Below are 200 nucleotides of genomic sequence, written 5' to 3'. Positions count from 1 at the left end.
GGGGACAGTGCCCTGCCCCAGGGTTCAGACCCACCAGGCCATCTCCTCCCACTGCTTCTCATTCTCCTGCTGCAGCGCATCCCGCTCCTGCTCCACGTTGGCCAGGTTTGTCATCAGGGAGCTCAGGTCTGCGAGGGGCAGAGCCGTCAGCCCAGGGTTGGAGAGGGGGAGACCGGACAGGAGCACTACAGCCCCCCCCG

The 200-nt window shown here is 66.5% G+C and overlaps 1 protein-coding gene across 1 annotated transcript in view; it reads right to left on the bottom strand.

The window, feature by feature from the left end:
• Window positions 1-128, bottom strand: part of SPAG5 (sperm associated antigen 5) — a gene marked incomplete at its 5' end in the record, with an annotated part of 3,847 nt that extends 3,719 nt beyond the window's left edge. The window contains one exon of the mRNA XM_009698832.1: window positions 35-128. Coding sequence (XP_009697134.1) covers window positions 35-128 — 94 coding nt within the window. The remainder of the gene's footprint in view (window positions 1-34) is intronic.
• Between the last annotated feature and the right edge of the window lie 72 nt (window positions 129-200).

Source organism: Cariama cristata, unplaced genomic scaffold (genome assembly GCF_000690535.1).
Source record: "Cariama cristata isolate BGI_N322 unplaced genomic scaffold, ASM69053v1 scaffold36494, whole genome shotgun sequence".
Taxonomy (NCBI): domain Eukaryota; kingdom Metazoa; phylum Chordata; class Aves; order Cariamiformes; family Cariamidae; genus Cariama; species Cariama cristata.
The sequence above is the reverse complement of the archived record's forward strand: the minus strand, read 5'-3'. Positions and strand labels throughout refer to the sequence as shown.